This window comes from Lasioglossum baleicum, chromosome 7, assembly GCF_051020765.1.
Source record: "Lasioglossum baleicum chromosome 7, iyLasBale1, whole genome shotgun sequence".
NCBI lineage: Eukaryota > Metazoa > Arthropoda > Insecta > Hymenoptera > Halictidae > Lasioglossum > Lasioglossum baleicum.
In genome coordinates this window covers 9,046,624-9,069,410 of record NC_134935.1, presented here as the reverse complement: position 1 = coordinate 9,069,410, position 22,787 = coordinate 9,046,624, and the positions used below count along the sequence as shown (strand labels likewise).

Sequence of the window (22,787 nt, the reverse complement as noted above, 5' to 3'; positions counted from 1 at the left end):
ACGCGAACCATCACCAACGATATCCACAACTCCGGCGTCGTCGCGTCGGTCTGTTTGACTCGGATTCGCTGAAATTAGCCGGTCACTCGATAATTACGCGCGTCGATTTAATTTCCTCGTGATCCCAGATATACGGTCGACGATACCATCGTATCGGCGAGACGTAGATGATTACCATTTTATATCGTACGTGAATCATAACGCCGCTCCAGATTCAGATACACATACACCGTTTTTCACATGTCGTCCCGACGTTCTTAACGATCATCCGCAGTAATTTTAGAACCGTTCGCGTGACTCATTACCGGGGAATTATTAGTATTTGAATAATCTCTGAGCCGAACCTTCAGATCATGCACCATTGTCGAAACTTATCTGCCGACGGAGATGGGTGTAATGCTTGAACAGTAACATGAAAATCAGCAGCGGTTTTATTGGGCAATTATTCGCACTTTATTGGATGAGTGTTTGTTAAGCTTAAGTAACGTTTAAACTTTTTTAAGGTAAATAAATTTTTCATTTCGGTAACAAGCATTAAAGGTATGTGTTACCTTGGGAAAGTAACAAGATCGAACTTCAAAGTGCGATTCTTGTTATAACTACACTACAGATCTTTCTACTTTCACAGTATTTTGAAAATATAAGAAAACATAACTGGCATCCGTACTCAATTTTTATTGCAAGGAACTTTCTACTCCCTCTGTCCCATAATAGTTGATAAGCAGTTGATGAATTTAATTTGTCCCATAATAATAGTAGCAGAAGAAAATAAATATAGAACGCAACATTTATTATCAAAAAACTAGATTACATTAAACAATAAATTAAAAATATATTATTCCTAATTTTTATTTTGAGTGTTCAGATAGTTTCTAGATTTTTCAATAATTTCGTTATTGCATTTTAAACTTGTGTGTTTGTGTGTTTCCGTACACGCGTAAGCTTAAAATTATTGGAGCCATCGTTCTTCATTGTTTCCAGCACAACTTGTTTTTTTTCCAATGAGTTGATATTCAACTGAAATAAAACAATTGATTTCGATCAGCGCATGAAATTATAAAAATAGTTATAATTCTAAAAATTGAGAGATGTGTCAAAACAAATGACAGATGTCATGAAACATTGATTTTGATTGAAGGCTTCGCAATTTTGCGCTACAACATAACTTAGAGCTGCATTCCTGTTTAAATATTCACTTGCTACTATTACTATGGGACAGAGGGAGTATCCGATAAAGTGAAATTTTTCCTCATTGTGGTTTTTACAAAACAGTGAACATTGGAATTTGCCTGAAGATCCGCAGTCTAGCTACAACATATATTTGAATAAAGAAACACATCAAATCATTTGCCATAATAATTTTAATAACAGTAAAAAAAAAAGTGAAACTGGTCATGTGATCGACGGTAGTAGGTTCAGCGTTAATCAAACTGGCTGATTCAATTGTGTCATTAATAATGTTACGACACATATTGACGCAAAGTAAAAATTATTTGCATCACCTGCAAGAAACAAATTAATAAATGTTCATAAGCTGCAACTACATTGATGCTCTGAAAACATTTTAATTTATCCACTGTTTTAAAATGCAACTACCCATTTTTATCATGAGTGGATAAAATATGCAGTCTAACAGTTACACGAACTTACCCATAATTTACGAGTAGGTATAATTTTATAATAAATATTCAGTTCCGTACTGAAGATTACGTTATCGAAGAACACAGGAACGCTCGCAGAATATTTCTATCTGCCCGAACCTGAACTCTATCGACTTTCAGTAAAACGGTTAACAAGGATAATTAATTCGGTAGACAGAGGATGTACTTTAAAACTCATTTATTGAACATGACATAAAAATCACGATACATAATAATAGATAAACCGAGTCTATTTTAAGTTCTCAAACTTTAGATATATTAATCATTTATTATCTTCGCGTTGTGAAATATCTTATCAAACGCTAACAGATTTATTTATTTCGTACAAGTTTATGCATAGTGAAGATCTCGTGGAATGTGCACCCGCCGTAGTAGTTCGCTTCGTTTCAGCGAACGTTGCCATTTAACGAAAACAAATCTCGCCTCAAATTCCGGGTGTATCCGCTGTACTTTTGACAACGAACGTCTCTATATTAAAATATTTCGTCGCGGCTTCTTCGCAGAAGCAATCTCGATTGCAGGGATGTGCGGGCCCGTGTGTACCCGACTGTTTCGGAACAGGTCGGAAAAACTTGAGCGGACTCGACTGTCCCGCGAGTTTTGTCATCCTTATTCGAAGCAGTCGAACTGCAGGAGCTGGTCCGAGTCCTCTCGACCGTTTCCGAGCTCGCCCGAATCACTCGGACCGTCCGAAACAGTCGGGTTAGCCGAGCACTGGCCCGAACGCGTCCGATCTTTCCCGAGCCCGCGCATCCTTACTCACGAAACATCGGATCGATATCGATCGTAGGGGTAGAAAAAAGAAACGAGCAACAGTCGCGGGTTCTCCTTTCGACAACGAAAGCCGCGATTCGTACAAAAAAGGAAACCGAAACGAACGGAGAAATAAATACGCTGGATCGAAATACAACAGGAGATGATAGGAGATTGGTGACGGCAGAATAAGAACCTGGCTGCACTAAAAAAAAATGTCGGCAGCCGGTCGTCACAATTTTCTCGTTTCTTGAAATCCTTGGGGATTTTGGCAGTGACATTCAATCGTCGTGGATGAGGAGAAAGGGCTCTAATTGGCGATTCATTGTAGCGATGCCACTCTGAGATCGATCTGTCAACATATTATTTTCTCGAGCATCGATCGTTCTACGTATAACAAGAAGAAGAAGAAACGCTGCGTAAAAAAATATTTATCGAAAATCTATGAATAACGTATTAAAAATAAACGATCGGTTGAACGTCTACGAGCAAAGGAAATATTTTTAGTCCTTCTCTCCTCAGCCACACGCTAAAAATCAGCTCTCAAAATGTCCCGAGTGAGGTATAACGAATAATTATAAAGTACTTGAAATAGTAATACAAAAAATAGTCAAGTCGTCGAATAATAAATATACATATATGTGTTTAAGTGTGTATATATATATATATTTATATAATATATTTCATATAATATTTATATATAGCTTTGTAATCGTGCGAACATTGTGACCGTGGAGTGAATATGGTCCGGGCTTCGGAGAAACAGAGACAACCAACCATGTGAAAAACCGTCTGTCTATTTCGCAGCTTTTTATAGTTCACCACGTTCAAAAAAGTAACAAACGAGCTATGCGACTCTACAAGGATCAACAAGATAAAATACTATCGGTATATAAAAAGCCAGGAAACCAGGGGAGGCGCCCGATTCACGTTTACTCCGCGGTCCGAGGCCGCCGTAATAAATAGATCGTATTATCTCGTCAATCGTTAAACTCTAGTAACACCATTTTTAATTTCTTTTCTTTCGTCAGTACAAATCATCCGACGGGATGCGGGAACGAGATTCGAGGGGGTACGAACTTCCGAGAGACATCCCTTGCCCCACACTCCGTCGAACCTCCGCGGGCTCCTGACATCCCGTCCAGCACCACAGTGTAATTATCTGATCGGTAATACAACTTTTTTTCGGTTTTTCTCTCGGCTTTTTTTTATTGTTAAATTTATTCTTCAGTGTCTCTAAAGCAGTCTTACGTGTAACGGCAAACTTGTTCGCGTTATTAGTCCATCGCGCCCTCTTCGTGGAGTTCTTTCCTCTTTCCGACGTATCTGTACGCTACCGTTAATCCCGTCTCTTCCGCTTGTATACGCTAAATTCTTTGGTTGCAAGGAAAAACGCCGCACATGTCGGAATTTCAAAAAATTTAAGTTTATTCATTGATCGAGCTTTAGATTTTCGAGTATAGGATTTACGTATTTGCCAGAAAGAAAGTCATCGGAACAAATTCGGAAGACTCAGAACATTGCGATTTAACCAATGTCCTATGAAACATGCCCTTCGAAACATTTCTTTCGATCTAGAATAATCCCATTCTACATCATTTTCTCATTTTGTTTTATTCATTCATTTTAAATGTTTAGTAAGCGATTAGATACCAAAAGATTTGATAATGTAAATAGTATTGTGAACAATGGTACAGCAATTTCTGTCACCACTCGAGTGCTAAGGGTTAAAGCACTTTTGCAAGTGTTCCGCGAAATTCCGCGAAATATATGTATAGTATATATTTAATAATATATATTTATTTCTACGCGGGATGTTTTTGTTTGTTTTTTGGATCATTAATTTTGATAGACTTTAAGAGATTTTAAAAAGGTAAAGAACCTTACAACCATAGAATTTATTTTCCGAATCCATTGAATCGTTGAATCGTCGTGATTCTCGCGAGAAATGCTCTCTCGCTCTCTCTTTCGTTACGAGGCAAACGTTCAGTCGTCTACGAAAGCTCTTGCGAAGTCGTTGATGAAATTTCGTAGCCAATAAAATTCGCGAATAGGGCCGAAAGTATTGTACATGTGTAGTTCACTCACGCCAATCCCGGATGACGAGCAGCTTCGATACTCGACCGGAAGAGTCGGGGGAAAGATCGTTTAATCCCCATCGGTTCTCTGCTCGTTCCTCCCGGTCCAGAAACGAGGAAAGAACTTCCCACCTCCGCCCCTGAAAAAGAAAAGATCCGCGCGCCGATCGACGGATAATCGAAGCGTTCGTACTCGAAATTCCTCCTCGCGATTACGTCTCTACCTCCTCTTCGTGACCTAACTCCTCCCATCTACTTCATCTTCATTTTTTTTTTTGTCGTTTTGTTTTCTTTGATCGTTGCAAAATAATTCTACCTTATAGCTTACGGTATCACAGAGTTACACGCGGTATCGCTTAATTGCTCCCACTTCGTAAATTTCGCGAAACGATAAGAGCAACAAAATTAGAGATTTAACAAACGTGGACGCAGAAGATGTCGTTCTGATCTCTCTATCGTACGCGTGGCTTAATACTGACCAATTGCAAGCAGTCGGCGCTTCGTCGAAATTGGACGATCCAACGAATCGACGAAAATAACGAATTATAAAAAAGAAACAAAAAAAATACGACAAATGTAACCGAACGTTCTTTGGAATTTGAATGTCTCCGTGATTTTTCGCACGATCCACTTTCGAAAAGACCTCGTTCTGCGTCCGAATTTCTAGAACACTTCGTCCATCGTGTTTTCTGGATCGTTGAATAGTTAGTGCACAGAACGAACAAGAAAATTGAATCGCTGTTTATCGATGCGGTTAGATTAGACAAGAATGATTCAACAAATTCTTCGTAACGATTAAACGAAATATCAGAATCGAATATGTACCTCGGGCGCGGGACAGAGGGCAAGCGCCAATGCACCTCGGTGCGTTGCGAGGATCGTCTTAAGAAAATATTCTCTTCGACGACAGCCTCTTCGTCTAGTTCGCCTTCCGTGAACACTTCCGGTTCGCGTCAAAACGATACCGTGGGATCCGATCTACGCAGTCATAAACAGAAAAGAATAGTTTTTTTTAACGCTCCAACGGGCGTGTTGCAGTATCATCATGGCGGACAATGCATTATCTTTTTTAGAGAGAATTCCACAGAATTTTCAATGTTAACATGACTTAAATTCAAAGCGAGATTAAATTTGCTGTATGAAATGCTTCCGTCTTCAATTTTGTCGTGAGCATAATTTCACTTCTCACAAGACTGTAATCATTTACGACCGAGTTACCTTCGTAAGTCAATGCTTCAAAAAAGATTCAACTAGGGTAAGGTTGCTCAAGTCGTACCACTTGAATTTTGAACCAAATACATATACATCTGAGTCAACCAAGTTGCTTTACGTATTATTGTCTGCCATAAACCAGCCTCATTATAAATCCTGTCATCAAGTAAGTTTATTTCAATTTTCTTATAATTTTCTGCATATTGTAACGTTCCCATGCAGTTAGCACGGTGAACGTTCCTTTACGCCGACAGCACCATAGCGCTGTCTCTCACGCTCCACCAGCCGAGCGCACCCCTCTTTCTCACACCGGCAGCACCATAGCGCTGTCTCTCACGCTCCACCAGCCGAGCGCACCCCTCTTTCTCACACCGGCAGCACCATAGCGCTGTCTCTCTCACTCACCAGCACACCCCTCAAATCACACCCGCATTAATACGCTACCTGTACCTAGGTGGCCCCTTTTTTTTCCACACTTTCTCACAGGTAAAACTGAGAGGGATTAGACCTACCCCCTGCAAAAAGCTTTCTCGAAAGTAAAAATATGCAGGGTAGAACATAAAGACCACCCGCTGGGACTGGTCAAAAAAGAGAATAAAGCCGTCTGCTTTAGGGTCGTTCCTCTAAGTGCTGGTACAAATACAGATCCGCGCACAACGAATCCTAGGATTCCGAGTGCTGGTACAAATACAGATCCGTGTCACAGACGAGTGCGACCTGACGTACCTCCTCAAAAAGGAACGTTTTCCCCATCTTTCGAGGGATGACCATTCCCCTTGACCTTGAGGTATCAACTGGGCCGATACGAGTGAAACGAGGAGGAAGGAAGCACAAAAAATCGAGGAAGGCAGCCAAGGACCACGGGCTAATACTAAAGGAAGCATCGCCAGCAGAGCCGACTCAGATAGTCGATCATCAGTCCGTAAGCTCATGGGAGCTTAAACTCGTCGAGGTCCCAAAGGCTATCCCAAATCTTAGCAACGTCCCCACAACTGATCCCCGATTCGCACATTACGCGAATCTATTGTTCCCCCATCCTCCTACGCGGACAACAGTATAATTTTGTATGTATCTTGAAAATTCTTTTGTAAATTGCTTTCTTTTTTTAATAAATCAACTTGTTAAAATTGAACTGTGGAAGAGCTGAATTCTTGGGCCTCTGTTGCTTTTTGGACCCCTCCACTGACGAAATAACGTCTCCCGCCTGAAACAGATAGCCGCTCGTCTGTTTCACATCCTCCTTGCGCCTACTTTCCGAAAGGAAGCATCGCGACGTAACAGGAGAATTTATTAAATTGGTGACAGCGGTGGGATTTTTCGTTATTTCGTGGAGGTTACAGCTTCAGAGACAAGAAAAATCAGTTTTTTCCAGTAAAGTTATAAAATAAATCTTTCAAGATGACGCTCACACTTAGTGAAGACGAGTTAGAAATACTATCGAATCAACTAAAAACTAGAGAAAGTCGAATTAGAGAACAGGAAGAAAAATTCAGAGAAACGCAAGAGAATTTTGAAGAGTTTTTAGAGAACGAAAGAGCTCACCTCCGGTTAGAGGACAAAAAGAAGATACAGGAACTAGAACGTACAAACGAGAAATTAGAAGCACGAACAAAACATTTAGAAGCGCAACTAAAAGAAAAGGAGGAGTTGGAGGTTGTTGTCAATACATTAATGGCACAAACGAAAAATTTAGAAGCACAGCTCGCGGAAACTTCGTCCCAAGGAAAGCCGATAGCAGTTGCACCGGTTAAGATAGTAGAAGCACCACCGCAGTCCTTTTCGCTGCGACTTCGAGACATCCTCTCGGAGATCCCAACCTTTTCGGGAACCAACATTTCAATCGACCGGTTCTTTCAAGCATGCCGACGAGCTCGGGATGCTCTATCACCCTCTCAAGAATCGGAATTAGTAAAAGCCATAAGAACGCGAATTTTTGGGCGAGCGTATTGCATAATAGAAGGAGAGGAGTTCCGACAAATAGATGACCTAATAGCCACCCTTCGGTCTAAACTATTACCGCAAAAATCGTCCTATCATTACCGCGGATTACTCGCGGATATCTTTAAACAGCCCGCGGAACACATCATAGATTACGTACAAAGGGTGAAAGACCTGAAAATTTCCGTTCGAGACGCGGAGCGACAAGAGGGCCGATCGCCCGACCCCGAGATCGATAAATTTACGTTGGACTGTTTTATCCGTGGGTTACCGTCCACTATAAAAATCCTGTTAAATTTCAAGGGGTATCAAACGCTCACAGAAGCATATAATCACGCAATCATCGTTTCGAACGAAATGGAGCAGGAGGAGGCTAGAATGAAGCCACCACCATTGCTAAACTCTTCCGCGCCCCCCTTTATCCCGCGGAATCCCCCACCCTCGAGGAACTTTATAAATAATCGGGTACCACCTAGTACCTGTACAATTTGCAACAAGATTGGACACACTGCCTCACAGTGTTTCCACAACCCCCAGAATCGAACAAATAGTAATACCTCAAATCGACCCTCGTCTCCGGTAACTTGCACATATTGCAATAAATTCGGACACACTGCTTCCCAGTGTTATAGGAAAAATCAACTCGGCTCGGGAAACCAGCTCTCCGTAAAACTGGTATGGGATTAGCATGTGGAAGTGCGTCCCCTTTGCATTAGGTCCCACTCCGCCTAATGACATCGTACTAATTAGGATCGATAGCAACATAGAGAGAATATAAAGCGACATAAACGCGATATGAGCGAGCAGCAAGCGACCACGGCCGTTGAGGCCACGACAAAAGAGAGTAGCCTGATATCTTGGTTAAAAGGCGCATCGAGTGCAGAGATAGCAATTGAGAAGGAAAAAACAGAGAATATAAAAAAAATACTTGAAGATAGGGCAGTCATAAGTCGGTTAAATGCTGAAGCAGTTGTACGCCAGCGTGAACATGTTGATGCCGCAACAAACACACTGATTGAAAACATGTACGGGAAAAGGCTAGATGCCACATGGCAGGCGTACGCGGCAAACATAGTGCGAGACTACTTGGACAAAAACAACGAATTCAATCCAAGAGAGAGGGTATACATAATCACTGAAGCCCTCAGCGGATTCTTGCGCCAATTCACATTACAGTTTGTAGAAACCTTGTTAAAATTCCACCGGTTTCAAAAAGAAGTAGGATACTAGAGGAATTCCATACATCCGCTATATCTGGGCACAAAGGGATTACAAAGACGTACGCTAGAATTCGTCAATATTTTTTCTGGGATAGCATGAAAAAGGACATCCAACAATACATTCAAAATTGTATAAGTTGCCAACTAAAAAAGTTAGTCCGCGTCAAGAATAAGCAACCAATGATGCTTACAGACACGCCGGGCAAAGCATTTGACAAAATATCAATAGATATGGTTGGACCTTTACCAACCACCCGTAGAAATAACAAATATCTACTCACTATACAAGATTTATTGACGAAATATTCTCTAGCCATACCAATACCAGACGGACTAGCACAAACAATAGCAAAAGCATTCACAAACAACCTTCTATACCGCTTCGGAACACCGAAATGCATTTTGACAGATCAAGGCACGAATCTAACGGGAACAGTAATGAAAAGGCTATTTCGGAAGTTTAAAATTCAACACGTTTGTACTTCACCATACCACCCACAAACAAATGGGTCATTAGAAAGAGCGCACCATGTCTTCGTGGAATATTTGAAGCAATATATAAATAATAGAGTTCAATGGGATGAATGTATCGAAGCAGCAATATTTTCTTATAATACGAGTGTTCACGAGGGAACAAGATTTTCGCCACACCACTTAATATTTGGGGAAATCGCTCGCCCACCCTTCTCATCCGACATCATAGAAGAGGAACCCGAGGAAACTTACGAAAATAGGTTAGTCCAACACGTAAAAAACCTAAGGGACCTCCAAACTAGAGCAAGGAAGAACCTGATAGCAGCAAAGGAAAGGTCGAAATACTACTACGACAAAAAGATCCACCCGCAACAATTAAAAGTAGGAGATAGTGTTTTTATACTAGCAACAAAGCAGAATAAATTCAGCGACCATTATGCAGGACCATATAGGGTAATGGAAATACTTCCAAACAATAACATTAAACTATCTATCAATGGAAGATTGAGAATTTTGCACATGGACAGATGCAGGAAATCCAGGATCCCAGCTCAGCTGTAGCCATCGCAAAAAATGAGATCCTACGAATCTCATTTTTTATTCGTCAGGGGGGAGGTGTAACGTTCCCATGCAGTTAGCACGGTGAACGTTCCTTTACGCCGACAGCACCATAGCGCTGTCTCTCACGCTCCACCAGCCGAGCGCACCCCTCTTTCTCACACCGGCAGCACCATAGCGCTGTCTCTCACGCTCCACCAGCCGAGCGCACCCCTCTTTCTCACACCGGCAGCACCATAGCGCTGTCTCTCTCACTCACCAGCACACCCCTCAAATCACACCCGCATTAATACGCTACCTGTACCTAGGTGGCCCCTTTTTTTTCCACACTTTCTCACAGGTAAAACTGAGAGGGATTAGACCTACCCCCTGCAAAAAGCTTTCTCGAAAGTAAAAATATGCAGGGTAGAACATAAAGACCACCCGCTGGGACTGGTCAAAAAAGAGAATAAAGCCGTCTGCTTTAGGGTCGTTCCTCTAAGTGCTGGTACAAATACAGATCCGCGCACAACGAATCCTAGGATTCCGAGTGCTGGTACAAATACAGATCCGTGTCACAGACGAGTGCGACCTGACGTACCTCCTCAAAAAGGAACGTTTTCCCCATCTTTCGAGGGATGACCATTCCCCTTGACCTTGAGGTATCAACTGGGCCGATACGAGTGAAACGAGGAGGAAGGAAGCACAAAAAATCGAGGAAGGCAGCCAAGGACCACGGGCTAATACTAAAGGAAGCATCGCCAGCAGAGCCGACTCAGATAGTCGATCATCAGTCCGTAAGCTCATGGGAGCTTAAACTCGTCGAGGTCCCAAAGGCTATCCCAAATCTTAGCAACGTCCCCACAACTGATCCCCGATTCGCACATTACGCGAATCTATTGTTCCCCCATCCTCCTACGCGGACAACAGTATAATTTTGTATGTATCTTGAAAATTCTTTTGTAAATTGCTTTCTTTTTTTAATAAATCAACTTGTTAAAATTGAACTGTGGAAGAGCTGAATTCTTGGGCCTCTGTTGCTTTTTGGACCCCTCCACTGACGAAATAACGTCTCCCGCCTGAAACAGATAGCCGCTCGTCTGTTTCACATCCTCCTTGCGCCTACTTTCCGAAAGGAAGCATCGCGACGTAACAATATGTTTGGTAGTTAATCTTGCAAGTAAATTATTGCATGTAAATTCAGTAGAATGTACATAATTGTTTGGTCGAAACGAAATCGTATTAATCTTATTCAGTTAGGTTACGTTTACTTTTTAAATTGAACTTGTCCCGTGTCTTAAGTCGTACCCATATGAGATTCCTAAGTCGTACTACCTCGTCAGTCGAAATAACGTCAACGCAGAATAAAGAAAACATTAAAAATGCGGCAAATAAAAGAAACTCAGTAATTAATAAAAAGGTATTGGCATATGATTCAATGCTTGAAATGCAAATCATGGATGCACGATGTATGCGCTGGTGTTGACAAAAGAACAAAAAAATTTGTATGTGATGTTTGTACTAACTAAATACCTATGTGTCATGTGAACAGATTAATGAAAAATATGTTTTAATTATTATTGTTGCTTAATTGAATTCTTAGGTACGACTTAGGCTATAGGTGGCTTAGGGAAACCGGTGCAATTTACATGAAAGCATATAGATTTTCTGATTTCGTTATAATAAATAACAACAATATTAACACAAGTTTTGAATAACACATTTAATTTCTATTTATTTGATAAATCCCAAGTTTTATACGGTTTTTTTCTTGAGGGGTACGACTTGAGCAACCTTACCCCACATTGGCAACTCGTGTGTGCACACGTTCGTGTTCGAATGTAAAATAAATAAGAAACTAGTTAGAGAGTTCGTTCTAACCACGACTGCTCGAGGATCCAAATCGACCTGTTTCTAATCCTCATCCGTCCCTCGTGTCAATTTAACACAGTTTTCCCGAAATAAGTTATATTGTTCTGTTATCTGCAGGTAATTCTGGCCGAAATTTCGTGGCTTTTATTTTTTAAATCTAAGATGTAAATGTTAACTCATCAATTTGAATAAAAGAACATCGAAAAATAACTGTGTACCTTGTTATTTTATCGATTGTTTATCACTGTCTCAATTTGACACCGAGGGACAGGTTCAGTTCGCGAAATGAGGGACGGATGAGGGTAAGTAAATTAGCCCCAGAAGATATCGTTTCGTCGCGGTGTGCAACCTGACCGCGCAACCTCAACCCAATCAAGGGGTTTACGCGTGTAAGTACGACTAATCACGCTTCGAAACGCGGTTGAACGTGATTCAAAATTAAAGTCTTCCGCTTAGGCTTCCGTTCTCTCGCTGGCTCACCTAGATTCGTTACCGATGCGTCTGTGAACCGTGCCCACACGCGTTCGCGCCTCGCGAACACGTCCCACCGCAGTTTTTGCAACACGCGCACACATCCCCTTCGGAGGCAGCGAGTAATCTCAACGATGTGAACGAGCGTTTCCGGTCGTCCGTACACGAGAAGTCGAGAACCTCTACATCACCGGAACCCCATTCGTTGCCTCGACGCGAGCTACGCCCCCGTTCTAAGTCGCTCTTTTGGTATCTGTGTCCCAATGCTTGAAAAACATACGTTTATTACAATTACCATTTGTACGATCGAAAGGCAAGACGTTCTCTCGCGAAAGACAATCGAGCAAAATAATTATAGCAGCGCGGTTTGTACTCGACGCGGAAACTGGTAATTATGCGAGTGACGAGAATATGAGAAACAGAAACCTACGGGTAGTAGCGCTGTTCAACGAATTCCAGAGGTCGGCGGACTTCATCCACTCTATCATCGTTAATCTTCTTACTCTGCCTCGAGCCTATCCCGACTCCGTTCTCACAGATCAGTGCTGTCTAACGTTAGCTTCGAATCTTCCCCCCACCCTGTTATTATCACTCTCCAATGTTATTAAACCAATGATAGAATCGTCCGTCAGCACCCCAGTTGCATGTCAACTTGAGCCCGGTTTACAATACGCGTCCCGCGTAAATAAAATTAGCAATGGACAGCAGTAAGGCTGTTAATTTTCCGGAGCTTCGACTCCTCGAAGATTCGAAAGATTCTAAGAAACGAAGGGAACTTCGTAGGGAATCGCGTGAAGTTGTAACTTACGAGTTTCAAAAGATTTGACAGAATTTTCGCAGAATATATAAGAAGAAGCTTTAATTCGAAGCTTTGAAACTTCGATTCTCATCATCTTCGAAGTTTCCGAAATCGAAGCTTTGAAATTCGAAGCTCCGAAGCTTAAAAATCTTCGAGCTTCGAGGGAAAGTAACAGCTCTGGACAGCACTGAATCTCTGTTCCCGGAGAATCTTTCCGGAAGAGTGGTTTCCCGCGCTCGCAACCGAGTCGAAGAGAAGAGCGGAAAGCAATGTGTACTCGCGTGCTAGCGATAGTCACAGAAACTCGCCAGTAGAACTCTATACGCGCGATAATATACAACGAAGGAACTAGCATTCTTGTTTCATTAGGTCCGGACATATTGAGATCCTCTATCGATCCCGACTGGCCATGAACCCCTTGCGACTCGCGCACACCTACACGAACGCGATTCTACGTATTATGTACACTTTCTGAACGTGCACCCCGAGCGACGACTATTCCGTCGCTATTATGTACCTCTTTCGCTGGATTCTTCGTGTTGTTGTTCCTCTTCGTCTTCTACGTCAATCCGGTCACGGCCGCCCCGTGATCCCCGATCGCAATACAATCCGCTCGCAAAGGAGCTGCAAGCGATCCAGCTCGAGGATTACGTTCATCGACGCCGCATCTTCTTCATCATCATCTTCCTCTTCGTCGCGGAGAAGCATCGACCTCCGCCGCGCTCTCTCTTAATCATTCCCTTTCTCCATCGTCCTAAACAGATTCTCACAGTTATCCAAAGGAATCAGCTTTGGGTGGATTCTCGCGAGACTTAGATAGATCAGCGGGTGTTTTGTTTTTTTTTTTTGGAAAGGGGAGACGCGAGCGTGCATCGACTCTCTCGTTCGGAAACTAAACTCGAATGAACCCGATTTTCGCTTTATTTTTCCCCATTATGGATGTATCCGTCCTCGGCTAGCATGTACTGGTCTCGTTTTTGCGTTCGTCCTGCGTCTCCGTGAGCAACGTGCCGAAAGGGGAAGGGGGGAAGTTGATCGAGCGAAAGGAACACAATATTTTTCATTCTATCTCGCGACGTCACTGCGTGAGGAGAAACCCTAGAGAAGAGAGCACACGGCAACCTACTGGTTACGCATATTCGACAGCTCGCGAAGCCCCAGCTGCCGCTCGCCGCACGATCCTTCGGCCTTGAACATCACGTACTCTCGCGAGGCTCCCTCTTCTCGCGAACCGAGGAGACCGGAGAACTCGAAGCGGTTTCTTGACCTTCGAGAATCATTCACGACGCTTCCGTGAGTTGTTCTTCGTCTTCAAGGATCTTTTCGCACAGCGACCGTGACCGTCTGTCCTTCCTTCCTTTTCACGACTTCATTTTTCTTTCTGGTGTTACGTTCGATTCTTCGTCATCGTTGTCGTCATAGTCCTTGTCCTTGTTGTCATGTTCACGGTTCCTCGATCGCCACGGGCGAACGACACGCAGGAACTCTTCTTCAAACATCTTCCCTCCACGATCTTCTTCTTCTTCTTCTGCTTTCTTCTTCGTCTTTCTCTTCTTCCGGTTAGCCAAGGTTTTGTTTACCATGCCGACGCCGGTGGATCCGGGCACGATCGTGCCACCGCCTCGTTCCTCGCTTCAGTCGCCGTAACGGGTGCGGAGGTGCGTCGGATCTCGATCGGTTTCGAGCCGGGGATTGGTGGTCGGCCCAAAACCCCTTGACTGTTTCACGACAAGTTCCGCTGGTCCTCTCCACACTCCTCAGCCTTCCTCAACGACCTCTTCAGCTTGTCGACCAGCCGATTGTGGAACTTGTTCAGGGAGTTCGAGCTGCCGGTCTTCGGCGGGGACGAGCCTGTACTTTTGCTCGGGCTCTGCAACGAGGACTGCGACGCCCTCGAGGACGTCCTCGAGAAATGACGCGAGGTGAGCGGCACCGAACGATGCGCCGGGGAGGTCAGGAAGTCCGAACCCGGTGACGTAGACAGCGACGGACCCTCCGACTTTGAGCATTCTGATACCTGCAACAAATAAACGGTATCCCGTTCTTTAGACATTACCGCCAACAAACTCTCCTTCACCCTCGCGAAGGGTGAACATCGATTTATCCGCACAGCGGATTTTATTTATTTATCACAAAAACGAGCAGGTGAAGTTCTTTTCAGAACCTTTTTATTTCGCATAAAGATCCGCTGTCTACCGATCAGACAAACATTCTTTATTGCAGTTATCACAGACGCGTATCGGAAACTGAACGAGAAAAAAGCTATTATTAAAGTAAATACTATTGTACTATCAAACGGTAATCATTCCATGTCTGTGCGGATAATATAAATCGACCTTTCAACGTAATGAAAAACGAAACCAACAGTGGCAGAGTAATACACAGCGACAACTATCTCTTCCCTCCCCCTTCTCCTTAACCAGTGACACCGCGACCCGCCCCTATCACCCCAGTCACGTCGCGCCGCGCCGTCTAATGGAAAAGAATAGAAAAAAATCAACCTCTTAGTCAATAAAAAAGAACTACGCACGTGTCATTGGAAATAAATGGTAATAGTTGTATTTTTAAACAATCGTCCCATTAAATACATGAACCTAGAACATAATCATTTTCTCCTTCTTTTTAACTCGAACTAATGAGATATTCTTTATTATTGGCTCATTTCATCGACAATGAATTCTACTACTATTATGAGTGGTGCGGATTTTATGCAAAATAAAAATTTTCTACTTGAATTCCAACAAATTGGTGTGAAATGGAAATTCATTTTTATTGTTAATATATTTCATAGGTTGAAAATAATATAACGGTATTTTTAAATTCTTCTAATGTTTCGTTTGTTAATATATTCTTAATGTATTTTTAATGTATTCTCAATATATATTTCTTAATACATATATTTCATAGGTAATGTTTCATTTCTTAATAAAAATATTTCTCAATATATTTCTTAATATATTTCATAGGTAATGTTTCATTTCTGAATATTTCTCAATATATTTCACAGGTAATGTTTTATTTCTGAATATAAATATTTCTTAATATAGGTATTTCATAGGTAATGTTTCATTTCTTAATATGTTCTTAATGTATTCTCAGTATATTTCTTAATATATTTCTAATATATTTCTTAATATATTTCTCAATAATATTTCATAGGTTGGAAATAATATAACGGTATTGTTAAATTCTTCTAATGTTTTCACTGTACTGAATTACACCTGCGCATTGTCGTCATAAATGCAGAAAATCCGCTGTCTCATTAAGCAGTACAAAGATATAAAAATATTACGAACATCAAGGTATTAGTTGCAAACGTAAAGCGGAGATAATTTCATGGTGCTCGAATGAACGAAAGCCATTATGAATATTTATCGAACGTGCTCATCATCGCATTCTCAACGCTGGTCGACAACTCATCTTTGCTTCCCGCAGAGAAACGCGAAGACCGGTCTACTTTCACTTTGATTCTACAATTTATAGCCGAGCCTCGCGAAGATATAATGAAGGTGCTCGCAAATTCGTTGACTTTCGAATTGCTGCGTTTGGAAATATTGCCGGATCATCCTCCCGCGACGTTTCGCGGGCACGAACGCTCGGGAATCGACCAGCAAACGAGTGCATCGCATCAAATGCATAATCAAAGCCGCACGTGTGCACGCGCGCCATGACCGCGGACACGATGAATTTCTCGCTACGGAGTTTCCCATACACACATCCCCCTCCCCTCACCGCCCTGGGTTACGCGCCATTGCATAACACGACTGACACACAAACACAGGTGGATCATGACACGTGGCCTTCCATCGGTTGAAAATAATATTCCGGCGCAAGGATTATCGGCAACGATTTCGCGGTTACCGCGCCATTTTGGTTCAAGAACCCCTCAACAATTTTAGACAGTTCTTCTAACACTTAATAGGGTATGCAACCCTGTAAATCTAATAAAATGGAGAAAATGAAAAGAAATTTTTTAAATGCATTTTTCTGAAAGGTTTAAAAATGCATTTAAATAAATTTGTTTTACACAGTTTGGTAGACACCAGTGTTGGGCAAATTTTATTTTAAGTAATAAATAAACGTGTGATTTTAATTGCAAATAACAACTAAACTTTTTATTTAAATGAAAGTAATTTAAATAATTCCAGAAGTGATCTATATATTATTTCTTACTATTTCAAAAGATTATTTATTATTTGGATCGAGATGGAAATCAAATAAATAGTTTTTGGTCTTCTCTTATTTCTTGTATTTTGGGCCTAGCTGCCGCTAAAAAAATACAATTTTATTAATTATTTGTCAATACAAATAACAATTGAAATTGTATTTGTAAATAACAATTAATTTTATTATTTTAAATAATTCATTTAGACTTGCTCAAATAATAAATAATTATTTTTTGCTTTTTTTTAATATCCAAATAACAAATAACTTGTTATTTAAATTTTCATTTAAATTATTATTTATTTATAAATAAATTTATTAATTGCCCAACACTGGTAGACACGATAATACCACGCAACTTTCGTTTTTTTAAATACCATTTGTTGTTCTTGAGATATTTCACGAAGAAAAGAATATTGGAATTTTTTCAAGGCCGATTTATGCGCAATGTTTCATAACTTTTTTGAATTACGAGTCCGATAACATCACTCATTAGTAGACTGCGGATCTTTATGCAAAATAAAAATGTTCTGCATTGATTGTGGGAAACAGAAGTAAAATAAAAATTGATTTCATCCCTTAACGACTTTGTTACATTAAAAACAACATTACTATACTGTTTTATATGTATATTTCACTCAACCAATTTCTTCATAAATGCATAAAGATCCGCAGTCTACTCATTAGTATTACATTTATTAACCCTTGAAGAAGTACTCCGAACCAATTAAAAGAACTGATACGAAAACTTTACACACATGTCGGAACTGAATTTTATAACACCGCGCAATAAATTAATGAATATGTGCAGAATTAATAATGTCTCAGCTAACAAAAGATTAACCGAAGTTTTATCTCGATGATCGTCCCTACTTTTTGCGTCGCTTCGAGATACGCTCGATGGAATGACCGCCCTCGGGAAACGAATGATTGCAGCTACAAGAATGCAACGCAAAATCGCGTGCAATCCTTCCTATCTACGTCGCGGAAAATTGTTTATACGATCATTGAAGCGAACAATAAGAATCGATAAGAAAAACAAAAAATAGGAAAAATCTACTCGATCTTTTTCAACTATGAAAACACTGAGTTTCGTTATCAATGATATACTAGATTGTAACATGAATGAGGTATTCGATAAGGGTGTTCCCCTAGTGAGAAGTCATGCAGCGCATTATGAAATTGAGAATCGAAGTTGCGCAATCGTACGTCACACCGACGAGGAGGCGTTTGGCCGAAGATATCGTTTTTATCTAGGTGAAACAAGAATAATCGTTGCCTATTAAAATCCATCTGCTAAACAAATCCAATAATCCTGTAAAGTCTTGTGATTTTAGTCTTATGATATGTAGAAGTTAATTAGACGTTTTTGCTCGGTAAAGAGTGTACACACGTCTTATCGTCTTTGGAATCGCGCCATTGTCATAACTAGACAGTGGATTTTATGCATTTATGAATACAAATAGATGTAATTTAAAACAATAAAAAGATTAGAAGAATTTAAGAAGAATTTATTAAACATATTACGAATGAAAATAAATTTCTATTTCACTTCAGTTTGTTGCAATTCAGGCAGAAAATTTTTATTTTGCATCAAGATCCGCTGTCTAGTCATAACTGTTACACGATCGTAACATAAATCGCTCCAATTTTCGGCACCCTAAAGGGGCCCCTAGACGATCAATAATATTGTCAATAGACCTATCAATAGTATTGACAAGGCGCATTGAAAAGGAATATTGACCGTTTAGGTCAATAAAGACGAGCATTGACGGAAGCTTCAATATTATTGTCAACCTACATTAGGACCAACCTTCACATTAGGACCATTATTGACGCAAGGACCAGCTGTCAAGTGCACAATGCAAAAAATACCGAAAGGAAACTTTTGTAGCTTGAACTTCCGTAAATTGTTCAAGTCCAAATTTTGAATGTTACATTAACTTGTTACATGTGCTTGTAAAATATGGAAAATTACAGTCGTACTAGACTGCGACTTTGACCGAGAGTTTAAACTTTTGCAATTACATAATGCTAATCGCGTCGATGTTAACAGAGTTGATAACAAAGTTAATTAAGCACCGCCACAACCTTGACTACTCGAGTAAATGACTGTCCCACAATGTGCCGATAATGGTAATTATTTATATAATAATTGGTATAAGTATAAATTGTAATATTGGCAGAGTAAAAATGACAAGAAACAGGAAGCAAATAGAAATGCCTTCCTCCCTTAATCACTTTAACGAATACATAGATAATAATACATCGACATTCTGAAATTTTTTCGAATCTTCTAATGAGAAATGAAAATTGTCTGCATTAATTGCAGATTACAGGAGCCAGATAGATATTTATTTCTTTATCCAATAATTTTAATGAACTGCAATTGACACAGTAACAGTTTCAGATGCATTTCTACAGTTTTGCATTTCATTTAGGCATTTGCGACAAAAATGGGCACGTACAATTTAAAAATATTTAGGAACATCAATGTGTTAGTTTCAGCTTAACATTTTTTTATTTTGCATAAAGATCCGCACAATCTAGTAATTAAGTTCTTCAGATTCTCAGAAAAACAGTAAAAATTTGTGCTTTCTACGACAGTGTTCCGCCAACCAATGTTTGCGATCGCATTCCGGACAACGAATGCAAGGAGATCGCCGCGCGTTTTTCTCCTGTTGTCTTCGTCAGCGATGCGAGACTGTCAACATGAGTTACCTCACCGGGCACGCCGCGCGCCGCGTCGAGCGAAATAAACTCGTGGGCTGTTTTGTCATCCGTTTGCCGGTGCAGCTTTCATCGCGCGTAATTAACCGTCTGACTAAGTGCGAAATTATTTTTAATCGACATTCCTGGTCCCATATGGCTCGGCCGAGATACTCTCGGTTCAAATCCGCTGGACATTCGCGCGCGAGTCTGAATACCAAACAGAACGACCCGATGACGCTCGTCGAACGAGACTCGCGTCAATGTTTCGGCAATCGAACCGGTTCCGTTCACTTGTCCTCTATAATTTCACGAATTAGCCATTCTCGAAATTAGGAGCCCGATCATCTTCAGAACCACCGAACCGTCGAATCCGTGAATTCACCCTCGAGGAATATTTCTAGCCCACAACGCACAATGCAAATATTTGTGAAATTCACAATTTGCTTTTCATTTTTCTTCTTTTTAACACCTCGATATTAACCCTTTGCACTCGAAGCTGTTTTAACTCGAGAATTAAACATTTCTTCCGATCTAGAATATCTCCATTCCCTACGATTTATTTATTTATTTATTTATGATTTATTGATTAGCATAACACTTTACAAATAATAATGAAGTATATATCGTTACACAAAGTTAAATTAATATGAACGGTAGTATAAACTTAGAAAAACATTAATAATGTAGGGAGGGCAGTATTTACGATTGAGGAGCAGTTCAAACAAGCGTCATCCCCTATGATTTTTTAAATTTTATGCATATGGAACTCGTATAACACTCTACATAATACATGAATAACATGAACACATGAATAATAAGAACATAAACAATATTTTAAATAACGGTACAGCAATTTTTAGTGGCGCCTCAGAGTCACCATTCGAGTGTTAAGGTTTAAATTTCTAATTTTACATGATGCGAGAAAGACTGCGCCAAATTTATTATTCACGACTTTTCCACGAAGTTGGATTCATTAATTCAAATTGACAGTGTAATATTATTGTCGACGAGTGACAGTGCTCGTCATGCCTCGTTTTTCACAGCACGTCGCGTGCAAAGTAGATACATAACATACCGCAGTCATCATTTTCCATTTACGGATACTAGAAGACTGGATCGGAGAACGAATTGCAAATTCGCCATCGCTGTAAAAATGATTCATAACGCACAGCTTACCGGAAGCTGTTTAATCGATCGTAAATGTTTATGATTTACAACTGATAATTTCTTGAAAGATCATTTGACAACGATAGAAATGTTGGACGCGAACCAAGAAACTGCCTTCAGGAATGTAATCGAGTCTCTTTTGGGAATATTTTTTAAAACGAGATTTCTCAAGAAGCAGGAAGCAGATAGAAATGCCTTCATCCCTTAATCACTTTGATAAATTGATAATGATACATCGATATTCTGATATTTTTTCGAATCTTCCAATGATTTAAATTCCACCTACTTTTGTCATTAATGCATAAAATCCTAGTAATTATTGGGCTGCGAATCTTTATGCAAAATAAAAATTGTCTGCATTAATTGCAAGACACAGGAGCTAATAAGCTGGTATCAATACCGTAACAGTGTTGCATTTTATTTAGGCATTTTTGTCATAAATGCATAAAGATCGTAAATGTTTATGATTCACAGCTGACAATTTCTTGAAAGATCATTATTTGACAATAATAGACATTTTGGACGTAAACCAACGAACTACCTTCAGGAATGTAATCGGGTCTCTTTTGAGATTATTTTTAAAACGAGATTTTTCAGTTCTTTATAGAAAGCAACCGCTGAGAATCATATCAATAGACTTCCGGCAAGTAATGTGTTAAAAGCGATATCATTGCTATTCCTACACGTGTAACAGATGCAGAATCAAAAAGCGCTCGATTGCGGGCGGTGTTTATATTCAGCTTGGCATTGTGATTTTTCAAAAGCTTATTGTGGACGTGAGCTATTGTATTATCGTGCGATAATAAACATTGTCATGTTATGAAACTGCTGTTTACAGTGGTGCCCACATGTCACGATCGTGAGGGGTTAAATTGCGTTGCGATCTACTAACTGCTGTGCACCCTTTAGGTACGCGGAGTCACGTATTCATAGATCGCTAGAATGCCTCGTTAACCCTTGTGTAGTCAATCAAAACGTATAGATTATTGAAAACTTTTCCGTATTTAACATGTTTGCACGAATTCTTATTATAAGACTATAGATTAATACAGGGTATTTACGTAGGAATTTTTCTAAGATTTATTGATTATGTGTCATGTGTCATATCGTATTTGTCTGCCCTTCAAATTACACAAGTTGCTCCGTCAAAATTCAAAGACCCTTAAAGCGCTCCATCAGAAAAAAAGTTTGGGAAACCGTGAATCAACATATTAAATTGTAGAAAGAAACACAGCAAATGAGTACCCCGTTGACCACAGAGGGGTTAAGAGAGCTACATAAATAAATAACCGGGAACGATAACACAAAAAACAAGAGTATTCTCAGAGTAGCATTGGGATCAATTTGTTGATCAGTTACTCACCTTCCTGCTGCGACAGGCCTGAGGATTCGAGCACTCCGAGGATCGTCGGTTGCGATTAGTTTTGTAAATGTCCCACTCGTTTTTCACCACGGGCATCATAAACGCCATCTCGATCAGCCGGCACTCGTCAGCGCGCACTCTATTCCTCTTTGTCCCTCTCGCAGTCCTGTTTCTCTGTCTCGCTCTCTCCACACCTCTAGTAGCCGCCGTCTTTCTCCCTCCGTTTCTCTGGAAAGTTCAAACCAGGAGAGTACAGTTTTCCCTGAGCGGGTTTCGCACACCGCGTTCGTCTTCACTTGGCTCTGGATCCTTTTGTCACCGCAGATATCCTACAACGGCGTTGATTCAACGAGATCACGCGCGCGC

General features: G+C 40.6%; 1 protein-coding gene across 3 annotated transcripts; it reads right to left on the bottom strand.

Annotated features, from left to right (window-relative positions):
- Positions 1 to 1,824: 1,824 nt before the first annotated feature.
- LOC143210744 (uncharacterized) lies at positions 1,825 to 22,556 on the bottom strand. 3 transcript variants are annotated; one of them, XR_013009330.1, is made up of 3 exons: positions 22,422 to 22,556; positions 13,533 to 15,032; positions 1,825 to 12,482 (listed from the first exon to the last, which is right to left on the bottom strand). XR_013009330.1 is itself a non-coding variant. In XM_076427886.1 (2 exons), exons 1-2 carry the CDS (start codon positions 22,527 to 22,529, stop codon positions 14,739 to 14,741), a joined length of 402 nt encoding a protein of 133 aa, XP_076284001.1. In that variant the 5' UTR covers positions 22,530 to 22,556; the 3' UTR covers positions 1,825 to 14,738. The 3 variants fall into 3 exon arrangements, 1 of the variants encoding a protein (XP_076284001.1); XR_013009331.1 differs by having other exon boundaries at positions 1,825 to 5,470; XM_076427886.1 differs by having other exon boundaries at positions 1,825 to 15,032.
- Between the last annotated feature and the right edge of the window lie 231 nt (positions 22,557 to 22,787).